At 31.2% G+C, this 19261-nt stretch overlaps 1 protein-coding gene across 1 annotated transcript in view; it reads left to right on the top strand.

Annotated features, from left to right (window-relative positions):
* Nucleotides 1-19261, top strand: part of LOC131844186 (extracellular sulfatase SULF-1 homolog) — an 86081-nt gene that overhangs the window by 32342 nt on the left and 34478 nt on the right. The window contains exons 2-3 of the mRNA XM_059192993.1: nt 8362-9194; nt 9898-10037. Of these exons, the coding sequence (XP_059048976.1) occupies nt 8515-9194; nt 9898-10037 (820 nt within the window). The 5' untranslated portion in view covers nt 8362-8514. The remainder of the gene's footprint in view (nt 1-8361; nt 9195-9897; nt 10038-19261) is intronic.

Genomic DNA, 19261 nt, shown 5'->3' with positions numbered 1-19261 from the left:
TTATAGAAACCAGTTATATCAATTTGGTGATAGCTCAGCTCGTAAGATTCAGTAGAACATTATTTAACGCATTTATCATTAGCTATTCAGATATTGGAATGTTGGTATGTAACCGTCTCAGATTAATCTTGTTCCGAACCGTTCACGTTCTCTTATTTTAGGATTGCGTTAAGATCACAGCATAGCGCAGTGGGTGCATACTGTAATACATTATATTGCATATACTACATTACTCTACTACTAGGTATGTTTTGTAACAAATAATTTTTGATATCACCTATTTCAGCTGCTAAGCAGCTTGCTTTGTAAGCTGTGTTTCGGTTGGGTGAGATTGGGTAGTGAAATTACAGGATAAGAAGCATTATAATATAGTCCTACGGAATGGAATTATCTTGGATTGGATTGGTGACAATATTTTGCATATAAATGACTAATAATATTTTTTTAATAATTTTAATAAACGAACAGTTTTGCAGTAAATCCATTTGAAAGTATATGAGATACGATACGATACTCTATCTATCTCTGAAACGCCTGGACCGATTTTGACGGACTTTCACATTCACAGTAGATAGCTAATGTTATAAACAGTAACTTAGACTACTAAAAGTGGTAGTAGTAGTTTAAAAATAATATACATATATAAAAAATTACGCCTACTAAGCCACGGGTACCAGCTTATTTTATAAACTTAAATATTTTGTATAATTAAAGAGATCTCTTTAAACAATATTCTATTGAAATAAAATTACCATTCTACATAACACTTTGCGAGAATTCCGCTTGACGTTATATAAGAGTAGATATAAATTACTTGTAGTTATCCAGATATATGAGTAGGGTAATGTAGACGTATGTATGTCCTTAACTAATGTGGCCGTTGCTCTCGCATCACTAGTAATCAGTAGTGCCATCGGCTGCTAACTGGCTGTATTAGTTATGGGCAATCTCTTCGAGGCAACATAACTTTATCGTGATCGTAAGTAGAATTGATGTACTAGAATTACTAGAAGCTGCTTATATTACAACTGTCAATATACTTAACTGGGGGGACGGGGATTGTTAGTAATTTGGACTAATGATACCATTGCTAGCAATGTACCATATCAGATCGACCTCCACGCGGTTGCCCCTGGAAACAATCGTGATACATTCCCGGTGAATTTGTCACGTTGGGCTAACTGATCTGACTTCAAATTCATCCTATCATCCACCACTGGTGCCCTGCCAGTAAACCGTTAGCGCAGGCGTGTGCACCATTCGCTTATCATCCTTTAAAAAAAATCTATAATCACAGAGCTAATGATAGCGATATAATCGCTAGGACGGGGATAATAATTTATCATAACACATATAACTATTTAATATATATGTTTATACTCAGATCTCAGAAACGGTTTGACCGATTTTGATGAATATTTTTATATATATTCATTAAAAAATACATACAAACCTAAATTTTCTTTTTTAGTAGCGATATTAATTTATATGGCCAAACAACGTTGGCTGAGTCGGCTAGTTTTTTTATATATTTCAGTCTACATAAAGTACGGTTTATTCTGAAAATCAGTAATTAAAGCATGTTTTAATGTTATATAGTTGGTATCTAATCTGGTAATAATTTATCTTAATACTCTGCCATCGTTAATATAAATATATATATATATATATATATATATATAGTTATACTATGTAATATTATCTTATCTGTGGTTATACCTTCATTAATTAGTAAGCAGGGAGTTTAAAATAATTATTTCCATATATCCAGTACGTAGCGAACAAACAAGTAAGTAGGTACTATAACTCCGCTAATTTCTCATTCAACCTCCATTTGTTAAAATTGAACGTGCAAAATTTGTTTGTTGTTTCCACAACTCTGTGTTCGGTGTACAAATATTTTAGGAAGTTTATCTTCGTAAGAGCGGAAACTTAAATATTTAACCAGAGTTAGATATTACTTTTCATAATTATAAGAATGACGTACACGTGTTCTTCTTATTAGACGTATTCTACTTCAGTATTCTCTTGGGGCGGGCGACTAAACGTGATCACGAGCGTATGAAGCCAATAAGAGAGTCTACTATTTTTTTTTACTTTATTATTAAATTAAAGCTTGAATTATATTTCGTTGTGAGACGTGATTCATTTATTTATTTAGGTAACTGTTTCTTGCTATTGAATTCTTAATATAATAGTTTGTATGGATAAGAATACCTAAATTACATTTAAAATTTTTAACAACATTCGTATATAATTATTAGTATTTTTTTTCTGTTGTAATATAATATTACATATATTTGTAAAATACGTTAATAATATATGTAATCGTTTCTTTGGAATCATATGTATATACAACACAGTTGTATAGAATATATCATTCCAAACACAGTTCTTGATTTGCAGACGATTCCTAGATAAGATAGACTCGGTTAAAAATGCCTTTAGAACATATCTGCGTATAGGAGAGCTAATATTTTAAAATACCTAATATTATTTTGATGTGACCTTCACTAATGAGACCGGTGGATGTCCTTGTCATACTGGTTATTTTTTATCATTTCCTTAGACATAATAAATTATGTGATATACGCATAGGTACAAATTATTTATTATTTTCAATTCTATTTTATAACAGGTTTTATTCACAGGCTTTCTATTCATACAATGTGAAGGTTAAAAATAATATAAATAATTCGTGCGTAATGCGTAAATGGTTGAAATGTCCTACATGAATAGATGCTTATAAGTCTAAGTTTGTTATTTTAATATTTTGGAAAACCTTTGTAATAAAGTAACTTCAATACATATGATGATGAATTTATGGCATACAAAAAAGAACTATAAAAAGTAATATAAAAAGAACCATAACTACACCTGGTCAGTAATAAATACAATTTAAATAGATTGAAACTTTAGAAAAAATAATGTCCTAATTTGTCGCCGTAGGATGTGGTAAACTAATTTAAAAGCAGTTTTCCATACTAATTTTATGGAACAGATTGTCTCCTACAGGTGATCGTTTGGAAGTATTTAATGAACACAGTAAAACGAGTGTACTTAAACACGAAATTAAGCTTGAATTAAGAGAACGACTCAGTTTGCAGACGAATAAAGTCGGATAACGAAGACTCAGTTTTAAGAAGCTGTGCGTGAGAATGCATAGCGTTAATGTAACGAGGCCGACGCCAGCGTCGGGGAGTTTAGTGCAAATTAAACAGGGGAATAATGAAAGTTTTAAACTCCCTCGGTTCGTGATTAAGTTTTTATTCAGACTTTTGTTTTGTTGGGGATTGAAAAAGTGTACTTATCTTTATTTATTGTGGATGTAAAAGTGTTTTATCTAGGTATATAGATACATATAATATAGGTATAGGGGTGAGGGCATTGTTATTATCGAAACGTAGTTCTCTCTGGATACCATCGTGGTTAAATCTGGATTAAGTAACCAATGGGAAATTAAGATAAACATGCCAAAATTGCAATTAACAATTTGTAATTGCAGAAAGCATAATTAAAAATTCTACTATTTTCAAATTTATATAAAAGTAAGAATCTTTTTATAAATTGTACAGTTTTATTTTAAATTTGGTTTTTCATAATAGAAAACAAGGAAAGGACATCACAGTTAAATAGGTAAAACAAGTTTATACGTTTGGTATATTTATGAAAAGGAGGCTAACCTCTATGGTAATAATAAAAAACATTTCATTCTTCTTGCACACAATTAAATGACAATAAAATATCCACATACTGTATTTTTCTTTGTTTAAGTCTTAAGTAATCTTTATATAGTTATAACTTTCATTCCAATATTTTTTTTATAACATTCGTGTTTGAAACACATTTTAGTCGAAACTACGAGAAAGGTAAATACCTTTATTTACCATAAAATTATTCGTGTTAAGACGCGATTAACTATATTAAGAATGCAATAAAATTGTCAAGCGAATATTTACTGCATAACCACAGATTTAATTTAATGTATAATTCTAACGATGAATGTCTTAACTTTGTACCCAACTTTTAATCATTTCTATTTCGTATACTAACAATAATACACAATTACAGTTTAATAGGTACCTGCAAATTTTACAAAGCGCTGTTTCGTTTAATTTCAGATTAATCTTAGATTGGGTCATTAGTTTCTTTAAGGGTTAAATGTTCAATTAATGATCAGCATGTCAGTCGCACTACATTCTACTTTAAACTCTGATTTTTTTATTGGGTAGAAATAATGAATACTGATCGTTACGTGCTATAGGTATATTTTTTATTTATTCATCCATAACAATATAAATTGTGGGGGATAACATAATAAAGTTACTATTATGTTAATAATAAATTTTGTTATGTCAGCAAGCATAGTGCAATAGATCAACTGAAGTATTTATGGTCATTGCAATATGGTCACTGAAGTAATTATAATTAAATAAATTCCTGAAAATAAAAATAATCAAATTCAATAAAGTCCGGAATTAAATACATGAATGAACAAAAAAAAATATAATAGGGTGTAGTAATACTTAATAAAATAAAATGTTTTCAATCTAGTTTTAAAGAATGTAAAATGATAAATAGTTTTAAATGTTAATAATATTATTTTTATGTATGTAATGTAAATGTAATGGAAAACGAGCTGACAACCCACTAAATAGAAAATGTTAACCATATATACGAGTACATGAATAGCACCACGGACATGACGTTTTCATGTGATGCCGTGATACTATGCACAAGTTGCTATTCCGGAGAACTAACATCTTATGTCTCCATATCCTGTAACATCACTACCTAAATTCTCCAACTGAAACAGTTCACAAAACAAGTTTATTACGGGCTGAAATAGGTGAGACTGAAGCAGCATCCATGCAGACGACTTTTTATGTAATCTACCTCGGATAAATTACAATTTTTCAGAAAACTATAACGTAGCTTTATAAATTATTTACGTTTCAATTAATATAATAGTTTATCTTTATGCTCCTGTAATATATGTGACTTTTAAACTTAATTTCCGTTTATGGGGCTGGAGTAATATTCGAGCGTTCTGCGCATTGACCCGTCTATAAAATCGACCCTTATGCGGCACACTTACCTCTCCCTCTTTTCGAAGGGAATTAATGTTTCTAAAACTGAAGAATCAGAAGTTTGTTTTCCGGGAACCATTAGGGAGATTTACATAAAGCATCCGCCACCGTTGGCTGCTAAAACTTCTGAATTGGGTGATTAGCTTCTAATTTATAAGGGTTCATTATTAACATTACGTACTACGCTTCGAGGTTCTTTAGAAATTAATTAAAATACGTATTATCAAAATTTGTAATGCCAGTTTATTAAAAATAAACAATACATAGGTAATGGAGGACTTTTTAAAATGTCGTCAGTCGCGCCTAATGCTGATTACATGATTGCTGATTTCTTTGGCTCTAGATTGGTTTCCAGTGCACGTTCGTAAATATATAGAGTAGGGATTACAGATAGTTCAGTATAATGGGGAATAGTGTGCAGATACTTACTGGAACTGCGAATTTTTATTACAAACCCTTTTTATAATAACTCAATTTAGTGTGTTTTTGAAATATTTGTACCCGTTTATGAAATTGTAGGTAGTAAAGTGATGTTGAATTGAACATTAACGTCTTCACTTCAAAAATCACGGTGCTTTAGTAATCAATGACTAAATTAATATACTACGCCCCGAAAAAAAGCTTTTACACACTTATTACTAATCAGTTAGGTTAATTTAAATTTGGAAATTGCAAAGTTTGAATAACGGTTTTGAATTAAACTACTTTACAAAGTACTTAGTCACTAAATTTACTTTAGTACACGGCGAGTATGAATATATATCATGAATCTTTGTTGTTAATTAATTAATTTATTTATCGCACTCGTAAGAGGTACTGCATATTTGTTTACTAAACGTAGGTTACAATAAGATCTTACAATTAAATTTACTCACATCATATGAGCCCTGGAAGTGTGTTGCAATTTGCTACAGTAAATATTAAATTTATAAATATTTACAGTAAATTATACAATTCATAAAAGTCACAAGTAATTATAAATACCTGCGAATAGATACATGTTAATTTTACTTTATATTAGACTAGCTACTCGCCCCGCCTTCGCACGGGTGTACATTATATATACATATAGAATAGATCTCTAGAAACACTCTATCTTTTAAAAAAAACCGCTTCAAAAGCCGTTGCGTAGTTTTAAAGATTTAAAATACACATAGGGACAGACAGCTACAGCGACTTTATTTTATACTTGGTAATAATAATAATGATGTTGATTATCACATTCTCTAATGGACTTGTATCTTTTTGCATTAGTACTTCTTTTAATTTATTTTTTAATGTAACTGTTGTTTGTTCAGCTTTAATATAATCTATAGTTTCTAGGTATAGTTTTAATTTAGTGAAATTGTTTTCAAAATACATTTCCACAGGTACTCTACCAGGAGTAACAGAATATTAATGACAGATATTTTGTTTCTGTGTCATTAAATTAACAGACCTAAATATGTTGATACTGAAACAACGTGAAGGGTCGATGTTCTTTCAAATAAAACAAACGCTAGCCAACGTTTAAACTGTCGCTAAATGTAGCGATCGTAATGTGAACTCAGCGTGCTTACATCGTCTAAATAAGAACAGAACTTGTTGTACCATAAGCCACAGCAACATTATTAATATTTTATGCAAATTGTTTTAGAACTGAAATTGTTACTTTGTATACTTTATGTATGTTCGTTTGTTATTGACAAAAGAGCTGTTATAATTTGATGTAGGTACGAAAACGTAAAGTATAAAAATACTTCTTGAATTGTCTACACATTATTTCAAACAACCTGTACCTGCGGCTTGCCCGCTTGATATTTTTAGCCTATGTGCTATTCTGATATATAAGCTATATTACTGTAAAGTTTCATCAAAATCCGCTCAGTACTTTCTGTGTTAAAGAGTAACAAACATCCATCCATACTCACAAACTTTCATTCAAATATTAAAATAATAAGATATGTATTCTAGGAATCGTAGGCACCTAGACTTTTGTTAAAATTATAATTATTATACAAACGAACAAATAAAAAATACGCTTATAATAGTACCTATCGACGTTTCTACTACTGATAATAGCCGTCTATAAACACTATAATTTATTACTTACGAAGTTTACTGGTTCAAATAAAATAATAATTAGCCAAACACCGCGATTTTGCACCCTTATAACTTTTTTGTTTGTAAATCAGTTGAAATTAATCTAAAACTAAATTACAATTACATACAATACATTAGTTAGAACCACAACCCAATCTAAGTTAAATATTAGCGCTCCAAACGCACAACCTGCCGTAAAAAATTCTAACGATCATTGTTTTTACTTCCAAGACGTTGATATAGTTCTCTTGTACTTAATAGGTCTTAATATGTCTCTTATGTGCAGACAGCGGTCAGTTGTTTGTTATACATACGTATGTATAGATATCGATCGGTTGTCGTCTTTCTCCTATCAATTACAACAGTGCAGACATACAAACTGGACGAGTATAAATCACGATGAAACGCTCACTGTATCAACTGATACACCCTTGACGTGCAATCGACATTGATTTGTGATTGAACAGAAATTAATGAATGATAAAAAAGTGGGTTGTTTCATATTGTTTTACTGGGGACCCGCACTCACGCCAAAACCGTAATAGTGGTACTTTTAAACCTACTTCAGAAATAACTCTGTTCATGGATAGAAACCGCACTAAAATTCCTTCAGTAGTATTTGAGGTTATTGCGAACAAACATGGTGGGACTTTGTTTTATTATATGTGTATATATATATATATGGTTAAATGTATTATAGTTATCATTAAGTCCTTTTCATATCAAATATTAAACGCAATCATTTCGAAATCACTTATTAGCTTAGTTTTGTAAGTATTTAAATTAAGAGAAGAGCACAAACTGCTAAGTTTATTTCCAAAATAATATGTTGTAGTTACCTATACTATTAAGGCATTTATACTCGTATATATGAATGTTCCTTTAGTAAGCATAAAATCCATTTTAATGTTTGCATGTAAAAAGTAATTCGCATTTCTCAATCGACGAATCAACCTATATTGGTCTAATTCTGTTAAAAGCAACTCGCAGTTGCTGGCTAGAGGAATGCCATTAAATAGTTTCCGTATTGATTGCTAGCCAAACAGAACATATTTCAATATGCACAGTAAACATGGAATAGGCATACTTACCTTATAAATGCGAAGCATTGACAGTTCATTACTATTTTCTGATATAATAGCAAGTTTATTGCATGACAATTTATTAATGTAATGCTTTTTTTCCGTAGGTGCTGACTCAAGATGTGCCCGCGAACAAAAAATCGATGTTGGTCGCTAAAAATATTAACCACATAGATTACCAATATTACATTGATTAGCCGCCAGTAATAACTTCATAGAAGTACATTTTATCATAAAATTGTATTAATAAAAATCTCAATATGAATATCAACATCATACCACTACTCTTGACATGCAATTTTATATTGATATCGGCTAAAATTGATTCAGCTGAAGAAGAGGATACTGCTAGAGCAAGGATGTTAAGAAATAGAGAGAATAATAGAAATCGTACAACATTCAATGGCACATTGACTGACCTTCCTGAGCGACGAAACTTGAGGCATAGAAATAGTTCCAAATTTCGAGGAGATAGGCATAGGGCTTGGGAGTATGAAACGAGGCGAGACCGAAGGAAACTGTCAGCTAGTCATTCTAATGAAGATTATAGTGCTCCCAATCCGACCATTGAACCGTCTGACATAAAAAGAGATGACAAATCGCGAAAAAATGATAGACATTGGAACAGAAGCAACGCGGAGAAAACTCCAAACCGAAGACCTGTAAACCAAAGCAAGGATAGACCGTCTCATCCTTTACCAGTAAAGGAGAACTCGACAAGGTCTAGATTGAGAGTTATGAATAAATGGCAGGGTGGTGGTTATATTCCTTATCCCCAGCCACGAGAAAGAAAACCTAATATTATCCTTATCTTGACTGATGATCAGGACGTAGAACTGGGAAGTCTGAATTTCATGCCAAGAACGATGAAAACGATAAGGAGTGCTGGAGCAGAATTCCGGCATGCGTATACTACAACACCTATGTGCTGTCCATCAAGGTATGTTTGTTTAACTTGTTGTACAGTACAATACAGTACAGTTGTTGTGTTGTACAGTATAGCTAGTTGTAGCATAGCTATTTTTAACATGGATAATTTTAATGTAATTACATATAAGTAAACACATTATTAGCTATAAAATTATTCGATTACAATTTGTACATTAATTAGAAGTATTATTTTTAAATTCATATAACATATAAATAAAATTGGAGTGTCTGTTTGTAATATTGAAATAACCGTTTTTTACTACATGCATATGAATATATATACGGTACATATACCAAAATAATATTTTTTATAATTTTTGTCTGTCTGTCTGTCGGTCTGTTTGTTCCGGCTAATCTCTGAAATGATTGGACCCATTTTGATTTTGGCAGGTAGCTGATGTAATAAGAAGTAACTTAGGCTACTTTTATTTTAGAAAAATAAAGTTATATTCCACGCGGACGAAGTCACGGGAATTGTTAGTATCAAATATAAATGGTTTCCCTATTTGACTGTATTTTAGTATTTATGTTACACGATATCTTTTTTATCTAATTTGAGTTGATATATTCTATCTATCGAAATTTAAATTTTAATCAAAAGAGTTTTTTAAATTGACTTACTTGGTTTGAACCTTTTCATCAAAGAAAATGCTTTTGAAATTAGCTAGTGTTGGATAGATTAGTAAAGGATTGCTTCTGTATTATTGTTGCAGGAGTTCTCTACTCACGGGGGTTTATGTACATAACCACAATGTGTACACAAATAACGACAATTGCTCTTCGCCGCAGTGGCAGGCAACACATGAGACTAACACTTTCGCCACATACCTCTCCAATGCTGGGTATCGCACAGGTAAGTCTATTATACCTACATAATATGGTATTCGTTTGATAAAAATATATTGGTTTAGTTATAAACGGTATGAAGCCGAACCCAAAAAGTGAAGAAATAAAGTATAAACATGAAAATTATTTTTAAACACTTCATCCAAATAATTACAAGATTAATGAAATGGGATACAGTCCGTTAAAATGATACTGTATCAATTTAAAGTTAATAAAGAATATGTGTATGAAATAACTGTTTTTACAGGCATGTTTACTTCTATAAAAATTCTATTATTTCATAAGGATTACACAATTTTTTTAAATTGTCGTGGCCTCACTCTTGACTGACCTATTCAAACACCAAAAGTTTATAAACAATCATATTGCTAATATAACTGTAAATAACTCATGGGACGGTAAAAAACTCATACTATTGTAGAATGTCAAATGATAAATCATATTATATATTCTGGAAATATTACAACACCATGGCATTGAAATAGAAAATTAAATAAAATTTCAATAATTGATGAAACAAGAACTGATACTGATAGTTTTCGAATAATTAAAATGATAATTAGTTTTATAATAATGGATAATATATATCTGAACAAGTCACAATATAGTATAGTAAATGTCGTGATCATATAAATTACTATGATTTACCTTATAGTCAACAATTTAATTAATATCTGCTAGATTACGGAACGGTTCGAAACTCGTATTTTACACTGAGTGTATATTTAAACGGGCATGCATAATTGCTGTCTGTTTGCAGTTTCAAGCCAGTTCCAATTGCATTCAATTAATTATTATTATTAACACATTATAACGTGGTTCATTAGAAAAATAATGTATAATAATACATGATTATGCGATTTTAATGATAGGTATCTGAATATACATATATCAGTTTGCTGGAAGTAATGACTATAGGATTAAGTAGTATTTATTATGTTGTTAATTATCGTAATTAAAGTAATAAAATTATTATTGTACAATATATGTACTATAATATAACTGAACTATACGTTTGACAATTTTGGTTGTTCAATTTCCAAAAATGTGAAATATTTATGATTTTAATTTGTAATGATATTACAATTAATAAACACAATGTGTGTAATTAGTTGTCAATATAAAATAAATTATACACACCTTTTGTGTACTTTGCGTTAGAAAAGTAAAATGCATTTCTCAGTTTTAATGTTCGTGGGAGACTGTCATGTGCTGTGACGTAACAAGTTCTACCGAACAAAATCGTTAGACCAATCGCTACAACATCCCCATCAATGACTGTCAAGGCTTTTATGAAAATAAAAATCTATAAAATACTTTAATCGCATTATTAATGATTACTCAAAAACTTCAGGTCGGATCTTAAGCAAGTTGCCAGTAGGACTCATATGTGAAGCACCATGAAAACACATGTAAAAATTCAGTCATTTTGAGGAACCCTTCTTTTTTAAGTTGGTTGTAAGCGAAGATAGTTCTGATAAATAACTGGGTATTACTTTTTCCAGAGTAACCTGATATTGAAAAAATATTGAACTACGAGTAAGTCTAAAAAATTAACAATGGAACTTGTACATGTAGTGGTCTATTTCCCAATTTTGCATCATTAAAGGCATGTTTTTTATTCGAATATAACAGAACTATTAAGGATATAGACAAATGAAACACAAAACTATAATAATAACAATTTACGTGTATCGTAAATTGTAATTTGCACCTAGTTCATATCTTGCGTCTGTGTCTGCAAATAATAATATGCATGCCGTTTCAAGCGAGCGCCAGTGCCAATGCCGTTTTATTAAGTCGGCTTACTCAAATTGTAATTTATTAACGCAGTAAAATCTAGAATTAAATCGATTAGGTCAGTCATTATGATTAAATTCATAAATATCGTGTATTAAACAAATGTCATTTAAATAACTGCAATACTAATGTAGAAAATACAAAACTTTTTCTTCTTATGTATAAAAATCAAATGACGTTTATTAGCTTCCTAAAACTCAAGAGCGGCTGAATTGATTTGGCAAATTTTGGTTTTTAAATATTTGTACAACTCTAAGGAAGATTTCAGTGGTGATAAAGAATGAAGAAATTGCACGGAAAATAGTAAAAGCAACAATTTAAACTCCCATACAAACTAGCCTTTACAGCTTTACCGGACGATAGGGGGTGAAAGCAGATGACACTTGAAACCCGCGGAAAGAATTATAGAGCTGTTGAAGGCCAACTCCCGCCTAACGGATACGACTTTAGTTTGAGGCCACCGCTAGGGGTTTGAACCTCGGCCCAGGCCGTCGTAATTTCCATCCTCGTGTGAATTATGGGATCGATCGGAGTATCGATTATTGTATATTGTAATAGACTATATTGTAACTAAAATTATATTTAAATGTTTAACAAAACAGGTTTAATAAAATTTATATGTAATTCGGTTTATTACTACCTACAGCACTTCAATTGAACATCGCTGTATTTAGTTGTCATAAATAGCACCAGTCATCACGCCATTATAAACATGATGACACCTGATGATTCTCGTAACACGATATGTACGCACCTGAGTATGTAACTCAACGCTAAGTAAAGGTATATCATGATCATGATCATGACGATATAATTTCGTGGAAACGTGTTTATAAGTGTTTTTAATTTCTGTTGACTTTTACTTATAATAATATAAGCACTCGTGATTTCGTTTCCTTAAAAAATAACCTATGCTTGTCCTTGTGATACAATTTCTTCACATCAAATTTTATTAACATCCGTTCAAACGGATTTGTCGTGAAAACTTAATAAACAGATATACTTTTGCATTTATAACAATATGTATCTATTTGTTTTATGGCTTCGTTGGTCTAGCGGGTTAGAACACCGCTTTACTTCCTATGGTCGCGGGTATGATTCTTTTCACGGTACAAACATTTGTATTCAAGAGTATGATTGCTTGTATTGTCTGGATGTTTTCTATGTATATTATGTATTTACAAAAAAAAATGTATTTGTATCAGTTGTTTAGTACTTATAACACAAGCTCTTCTTATCTCGGGAGTAGGTGACGTTATGTGAATTGTTATTATTATAATATTTGATAGAAAATAAGATTATGTATGAAAATAGATTTTATCTTGAGGACTTTCATAATAACAGACGAAGTCGCTGGTTACAGTAAATGTTATAAATGCGAAAATATGTCGTGTCTGTGGCATTTGACGATTAAACGGCTGAAACAATCTTATTGAAATTTAATGTATAGATTGTATGAATATCAGAACAATGGATGTAGATGTACTTTTAACTCAAAAAAAGCAGACGAAGTCACAGTTGGCTGCTAGTTCTACATTAAGATGTTACATAAGGAGCATTGCACGTTTATCTGTAGATAATGCGCAGTAATAAGGTCAGGAATGCCGCCTGACTCATGCCTTCATATTGAGTGAGCTCTTTAAGTCGACATCACTAGATGATAATAATTAATGAGCTGTGTGCTATAATTAATGCAATAAATTTTATTGACGCAGCTGCTGTGGCCTGATGAAACTATATTTATACTTGCTGATACCTGCGACTTCGTCTGCACAAACTTTTATTCACTACTACAACCTTTCCAGACCAGTTTGTGGAATAGAACATAAGCATATATCTGAGTTAATGATGTAATCTATTTTCATGTCAAATTTCATTAAAGTCCGTGGAGTAGTGTAATCGAGAAAAAGTAATAAACATTGAGTAACTTTTGCTAAGTACGGATAAAATAGTTTAAAAATATTAAAAATGCAAATTACTTATAAAATTAGAATTACCTTTTGAAAAGGCATAACTTGATTTACAAGTTTAATATGTATATAGTATACTTTTACCTAGATACGAAATACGGTTATATACATTATTTTTAATCTTTCTCTACTCTGAACTAAAACTGTTTATTTTAATTTTGTACACTTCATAAGAAAATAATTTGTATTTCAATAATTCCGTTGAATCTAGGACAATATTTTATTGAGTGTGTCCACTTTAGCACTAATAAATACTACTTTCTAATTGCTGTAACTAATAGACGCTGTCATGTGGCTGTTGGTATGTATGATAAATCATTAATGTGGCTCGAGAACCTAATTTGACGAGTCGCATTTGATAGGCAAGTTATAAATAATAGTAGAATTAATGAGCCGACAAAATAGTTGAGCGGCGCGGTTAATATCTAAATACAGAGATGATAAACTCACCAATTTTTTTCACAACTTGATTTACCTTCAAGTTCACGTCGGCAATGATGGGTATTAGTGGGTTAAATACCACACAACCCACAAGCCCTCGTTCGAGGAGGTTGGTAATAGTGTTTGGCATGTTTTTCTGATAATAAATAAAAATAACCGTATTTATTTCAGTTTGCAATTTAATATTAGACATTTTTTATTTCGCTTAGATAAGAAGGGAATTTTTTCATTTAATCACGGGTGTGCCTCATTTAATTAAAATCAAATTTTATAACAGTTAGCACGGACCGACAAAACAAATATATATATGAAATTGATTGCAAATATCACAGTTTCACACATTTACATGATTCTAGTGACGCGAGTCTGTATATTATAAAAAAATGACGAATTATATATATTGTATGCAATCCGGGTGTCTTCACCCTTCTATAAGTTTGTAGTTGGGGCTCTCGGGGCCTCTTTGCCTCGGAGGCAATTACCCCCAGATCACCGGGTAAATTCCATTTTGTTGGCAGGTCATTTCTCACCAAATAAATATTAACCGTAGTAATAAACTGCACTATGCATTATCAACTTCTAAAAAGTTGGTGTGGGCGCACGTGGGTCGCCGGACGTCGGCTATTTGTCCGGATCACATTCGCTTTGCCGTCAGTACGAATAAATCTAGATGGAAGTGTCCTTGTGATCGTTTGGGGAGACGATCGGCCACCGGTCCAGTTGTACTTCTGCTGGGATTTAAGATAGACATGCAAAAATTATTGTACCTACTGTAGCAAATAAGGCCTTTATATCTCATACCATTGTATCAATAGCGTATACCCCTGTCTCCGAATATTTTGCCTCTGTTATTTTCTTATTTGAGAGAAACTTTGCAGGATAAAAGGTATCTAATATTAGTAGGTATATTATTATATATTTAGACGACATTTTAATCGTATAAACAAATAAAAATAAAAAGAAATAAAAAATATTGGTCAATTAATAACCAAGACCTAATAATTTCTTGCGTTATGATGTAATTTAATAATTTGCGGTAAAATTGCGGTAGGTATATGTAAAATAATATAATTTGTCAAATTGTGAATCTGTGTGTAAATATTTTAATAAATTTATTAAGGTAATTACAAAATTTCTGCTATTAAGAACAATTTTATTTATTATTTTATTCCTTACTAGCTTTTGCCCGCGGCTTCACTCACGTTAATTTAGGGGTGGAATTTATCAAAAGATTTTCTTAGGGGATGCCTACGTTATAGTAGCTTTATGCATGCAAAGTCTCAGCCCAATCGGTTTATAATTGACAAAGTTTCATACAAACTTTCATCCCCTATTTTATCCCTTTGGGGATAGAATTAATAAAAATCCTTTCTTAGCGGATGCCTACGTTATAACATCTACCTGCATGCCAAATTTCAGCCTGATCCGTCCAGTGGTTTGGGCTGTGCGTTGATAGATCACTACGTCAGTCACCTTTGAGTTATATACATATATTTAGATTATGAATGTTTTGTCGTCGTGAATTGTCAGTGTTGTCATTGAAAATACAATATAGGCTATCAAGTATGTCTACTCTTGTTTACTGAGATAGACTAAAATATCTGCAGTGTCACCATATATTTTAGCCATATTTTATTTTTATTTTTTTATTTATTTGTCATATTTTAGCCATCAAGCAACTTGCTTTAAATAGACAATAAGTTTACAGAGTAAGAGGCATAACATATTATTATCTTAGTGCTTCGGAATGGCAACGCTAAGTGGTATCATGGGTGACACATAATGACGTCATATACATAGTGTAGATAATGTACATATGTATATAGGAGGTGGTTATCGCATAATTAGGTTACCGTCAGTTTATTTCCTATTCTAATGATTTTATCATATTATATTTTGATTTTCTAATATAATCATGTAATATTAGATATTAATATTTTTATTACATTAACTCTCTATTTCCAAAGTTATTTATACTATGCTGTGTACATAGAAGTGTGTGTGGTAGCATTATACGATACTCATTATTACATTGTGGTTAAATAGATATATTTGTGGCTGTTTTATGAGGCAAGGCACGTGGTGTCAATTTATTGGCGCGTTGTTAAAGTCCATTTGGCTTGTAAATTTATGTACTAAATGAGCTACCATAAATTCGCTCCCGGCTTTCCCTTCCGGATCGTGGGCGATACATACTCCTACACGATCAAAGATCGCAATGGGCAGATAGTCTACACAGAGAGTAGAGAATTTAATCGTAAAGATTGCTTCTTCCGTTTGAAGATGAAAGTCGAGAAGTGGGCGAATAATTGTGCTGTATACTGGTCGACGCTCTTACTTTTAGCTGATGGTCAACTAGCTCTATGAACTGTAATATAATGTTGTCCGTAATTGTACAAAATATAAAATGGAGCAAACTTTTTATGATTTTTTATTTATATATATGTTAAATATACATATATTTTATTACAATTATAGTAAATTATTATTATGGATTTCTTAATTTATTTATTTCAATATTACAACACCATAACAGACTAGCCATATCAAAGTTGTTGCAACTTAGTACAGTAGGTATACATAATAATATAATTACACAAAATTAAAAAAAAAAAAACAATATAAAATAACAAAAAAAAATGTAGAATATTTTTGAATGGCTTCTGTAATTTTCGAAAATCGACTGAACAAAATATAAACTTAAATAAATTTTGACAGTTTATGGGCGTCATAATTATTTTACGTGTACCTATAATGCCGTCTAAAGCACACAAGTAAGATCAAACCTTTTAGATAACTGCGCCCAATGTATTATACATATTTACATTTGCCAGAAAAACATTACTTTCATTTATTCGTCAAACGAGTAATTTTACGCAAATGAAATTTTTCTGTACTAATGTTTGGAATTTTGACTTTACAAGATTAAAATGTTATAATTAATAAGTTTCTTTATATTACATCGGTTGTAAAAGACCACGCTACTAAATACCTAATTGTGTATCCATTTTGACAGTGATGGAATATTATGTACATTATCAATCATGAATTGCGTGACTCCTGTCTGATTGAATAACCTACGTGGCCTTTAAATTGTAGAAGTTAAATTGGGACCATTACAATTGTCGTCTTGACTTGTCCTCTAGTTCAATTTGGGAATATGATAATTCTATAATTATTTACCTTTTGTCGGTTCATATGTAGATTCGGCGGATGGAAATATTAAATGGAAGACGAATCTTAATAGGGTGGACTCGCTCCCTGCCACGTTGAGGTCATATGTCCAGCGAAATGTGAGCATGTAAAGTGTTGCATACTGGATTACCACATCTGGTATGACAGCCGTGAAGGTATATCCTGTTTGGATTATGATACATATTTGTTATAAAACAGGATCTACTTGTTTGCATACCAAGTAGGTTTGTTTGAATAGGACTTTTATGTCTATAGATAATCAGTACTCAAAATATTGACTTTGACTACCGCATTGCTCTTCAATATATGAGTACAAATATAAGTATACTGTATAACAGCTATCGACATCATCGTATATCTATCATCCATTGCTTGTCTGTCGATAAAGGCGAGTCAGTAAATAAACTTTATAAATAGTATTTTAGCGAGTGTGCGTGGGCGCATCGAATGGGGCACAGCTAGGGATGTGAGTTTATGTATACAAAATAGATTTATTAATAAATAAATTATGGTTGTTATAATAATAATCGATTGTTTAATAAATAGACATTGATTTCTTCATACTGGATTATTTTCGCACAACCCAAGCTTTTGAGCCGTTAGGTCAAGCCTATGGGTGTTTTTGTTAAGGTCACCTCTTAGTCTTGTTTATTAGATTAGATTATTTGGATGACAAAATCAGATGACAGAAAATCGGCTATTTAGTAATGAATATTAACGATTACTAATTAATCGTTTTTTGGGAATGCTATTCAAATATTTCTTAGATAAATGGATTCTTTCCATAACAGTTTTATTTTTCACATCCCTAAACACGACTCGCGCGCCGCTCTGTCTAGGAAACCTGTACTTTATCACATGCTCGTATAAATTACCTGCACAGTAAGTACCAATACATGTTTATAATTTATGTTCTGCTCCTGGATTAAACACCACTTTTGTATGTATATTTTAATGATTACATTTGTTACTTTCAACATAAGTAAATTGTAGATAGTTTCATAAACAAACTATTATTGGCAATGACAACGTAAATGCGGTGATGATTAATTCGTTTCAACGAATAAACTTTTAGTTACACCAATTTTAGAATGATTTGCAGATATATGCACAGTATCTATTATATATATTATTGTTTCTTGGATCAACTACGTTGTTTTAACCATTATGCCGTAATAATAATAAAAAAATAGTTTCAAAATGTTGGTTAATTTGTATCTTATTTATTTTATATTTTTAAGAGTACTGATTAGATCTAAGCTAAATTCTTTTTGTAATAAATAAAATAAATAAATAACCCTGGACACACAAAATAGCGCCATGTAATGCTACGGTAAGCAGAGCTTGTGTTATGGGTACTAGACTGATATAAATTTTTAGATATTTTTTTTGTAAATACATATAGGTATAGAAAATAACCAAACCGATAATAACAATCATACACATGAATACAAATGTTTGCACCGTGCGTGGAATCGAACCCGCGACCATCGGAATGCGGCGGAATAGAGACTCAAGATGTATATATATTTTATATATATAGGTGTATATATAGAAAACGATTTTTTGTAAATATTACAAAAATGTATAGATAATGCAACTAACATTAAGTTTAAAATCATCTATATGAATGGTACATGAAATAAACGTTATATTTACCATAATGAGCTCTCGATATTTCAAAGCTGTTACACAAATGACCCATGAACAGGGCGTTTATAACAGTACTGTAATTATAATATGTACATTTTCACACATATACAGATTTTATTTATATATAGATGCTAGTTAGTCGGTCGAGTCGACTCGCGACAGCCTGTCTAGC

The sequence above is a fragment of the Achroia grisella genome, unplaced genomic scaffold (genome assembly GCF_030625045.1).
Source record: "Achroia grisella isolate CSIRO2021 unplaced genomic scaffold, CSIRO_AGI_Agris_v1 utg402, whole genome shotgun sequence".
NCBI classification, from domain to species: domain Eukaryota; kingdom Metazoa; phylum Arthropoda; class Insecta; order Lepidoptera; family Pyralidae; genus Achroia; species Achroia grisella.
Note: the sequence above shows the minus strand (reverse complement) of the source record. Positions and strands in the feature narration are given on the sequence as shown.